Genomic DNA, 2,723 nt, shown 5'->3' on the forward strand with positions numbered 1-2,723 from the left:
ATAGATAGATAGACTATTCAAAAAAGAGGAGCAGCAGTTTCCAAATATAAATATATAAACACTCAGTATCTAAAAGCCCAGTGATAAAAGGCTTTTAAACAAACCCTGAATCACTGCATAAGATGGGCGTCGTGCTAATTTTTGCACCCGGTTACAAAATGTGCTCCTGGTGACCATATGTCAGCTACCCGGCGTTTCWCCACATGTCAAAATACACTATTTTCATGACATTCATTTATTACACAGACTAAAAGCAAAGGTGTTAACAGGCACATAATCAAATCCGCAAACAAACTCGAACACGTCACCGCTGTGAGGTTAAAGACGCTAATCGAGCATTTTTTAAAAAAAGTTGCCAAACTTAGCATGGGTTACCTTTTCGATCTGAGCGTCCTGGTTTTCGTTTTTCGTGGATTTTTCCTTCTCTTTCTTTATCTTTTTCACCATGACCGACGTCGTGGACCCGGTCGTGGCTGGTTCCTTGCCCTTCACTTTCTCTTTCTTCTTCTTTTTATCCCTCTTGGCAAAGAAGTCGTCCAGGCTCTTCTCTGCTGGTTCCGCCATTTTCAGCGAGCAACGAGTGTTAGTCAGCTAACTCGGAGCGATGACAAATGAGGAGAATCCGCTCTCGGAGAGTGAGGACAGCTGCTGAAACGACCGGAAGAGGTTTGTTTACGTATTACTCTGACGGTTTTATATCTGTTAGAGCCGGATATTCAAGTGGAGGCCCCAGTTCCCCGTCTGAATCGTCGGCTACGCTGTCAACCATGCCATGCAGGGAATAGGATATTTGACAAACCTGCACTGTCGCCCGGAAATACTTCCGCTCTGAACCGGAAGTTTTAGTGGCTGCAAACACTTTTCCCTGTCAAAATAAAAGTCTGAGATGATGTTCAGATTACTKTATATTTGTGACTGCAAAGACTCACCAACAAGCAGCAAAAATATTGAACAAGCAAATGATGGGAATCACGGAGTGACTTTTTTCACTGAAAAATTACCTCAACTATGTTTTACAATCAAGCATATGAGTGTGATGATTTTATTACTAATTTAAACATACAAATTAAATGACTTTGGATGCTGTTATGGATTGCCAACCTAAATCTTAGATGTCCACAATTAACCGATTTCCTCTAACTAGACCATATTTTTTTAATTTTGATTTAAAGTCTAACTAGACTGCAAATTAGAAGTTTGTTTACATTTTTGATATGTGACATTGTTTTAAGTACACCATGCTAAATAATTATACAAATAAATGAGACCTAAAATACTATTCTAGAATTTAATTATGAATTAATGTAAAATTTCCAAAGCAAAATGTTTATTATTGTGCTATGTGAAGATCAAACATTGGAGGTTTGAGGTAGCTTGGTGGTTACAAGACTAGGCCAAATTTTTCAAAAAGAAAAGTGATATTCAAATCTAAAAGTTTAAATAACTCTCAAACAAAATGATCAATGGAGTAACACGCTGCTTTGAAATTTAACTATTGATAACGTGGTTTAAACTGGGATCTGATTCTTAAAAATTGACTTAAAACAAATGTTTTTGAACCAAAGAAGCAGGAAAATTAATAAATCTAAACATCAGAAAAGAGGTTARCTTGTATCAGTCAGCCTGCAAATCTGAAAGTAACTTAATCCTCTCCTCAGCAGTAAACAGATTACTTACCTGCCGTCAGATTCCAGGAGACGGGCCTGACTTGAGCAAACGCAGCAGTTGTGCACAAAGAGAAAACTCCAGCTCTGCATCAATGGATGTGCTGCAGTCGGCAAGACTGTTAGTGCTGCTTTGTTACCTTTAGTAAATATAAGCCCTAACATTATCTGCATAATGCTCCTTTGGAACCTTTTGTGAAAATTCAGCAGAAATTTGAGAAAATCTCAGTTAATTAAGTCGAACTCAGACAAACGAGGACAAGCAAGTTTTATTTTTTCTCTCTGTTTTATTGCTCAGCAGTAAAAAGTACAGTGTATACTACAGTACAAAAAAATAACATCATGTTAAACACTGCTTCACTGAACATTTCGTCAAATATTCATGTTTTGAGCGTGCAAAATAACAAGCCCAGCAGTGAGCATCCGATGCAAGAGATATAATGTTTAGCCGTGTCGTTCAWCATCAGGACGACGCCTCGCAGCAAAAATCTTTAGCAACAACAGAGACAGGCAGCTTTGATTATTGAATTAAACTGCAGCAATGTGAAGTGAAACATAATAGGACCACAGGTTCAGTAATGAAACAAAAATATTCAATCACTTCTTCTTTTTTTTTCTTTAATTCACACCACCTCTCCATGTGCTCACAGTAAATATTCAACATCCATTATTAGTCTCAGTGTTTTATTGGTCATTACAGTCTAACACAGCGACTAGTTCACAATCATTCAAAAYACATTGATGGAGTGGGATGATTACAGTAGTGAGGTTGGTCCATTCGTCTCCAACAGTGGTGAGAAACTCCCTCCCACCAGGACGCAACCAGAAGCCGCTCCACAACATAGACGAGTGACAGACGCACAATCAGAGGCACGCACAAGAACAGACGCACAACGACAAACAGACCAAACTGAGCTGAAAGGGACACAAAGTCCTGTTTGACTTAAAGGAACCGTGAGATTCGGTTAAGGGGACGATCGCACTGGTCAGGCACTCTGGACACTCACTGTCCCCTCACACACACACACACACACACACACACACACACACACACACACA

At 39.2% G+C, this 2,723-nt stretch overlaps 1 protein-coding gene across 1 annotated transcript in view; it reads right to left on the reverse strand.

Annotated features, from left to right (window-relative positions):
- The window catches only part of cdv3 (carnitine deficiency-associated gene expressed in ventricle 3), a gene marked incomplete in the record, with an annotated part of 6,034 nt that extends 5,214 nt beyond the window's left edge, over positions 1 to 820 (reverse strand). The window contains 1 exon segment of the mRNA XM_014008351.1: positions 376 to 820. Coding sequence (XP_013863805.1) covers positions 376 to 564 — 189 coding nt within the window.
- Between the last annotated feature and the right edge of the window lie 1,903 nt (positions 821 to 2,723).

This window comes from Austrofundulus limnaeus, unplaced genomic scaffold, assembly GCF_001266775.1.
Source record: "Austrofundulus limnaeus strain Quisiro unplaced genomic scaffold, Austrofundulus_limnaeus-1.0 Scaffold49, whole genome shotgun sequence".
In the NCBI taxonomy this organism is placed as follows: domain Eukaryota; kingdom Metazoa; phylum Chordata; class Actinopteri; order Cyprinodontiformes; family Rivulidae; genus Austrofundulus; species Austrofundulus limnaeus.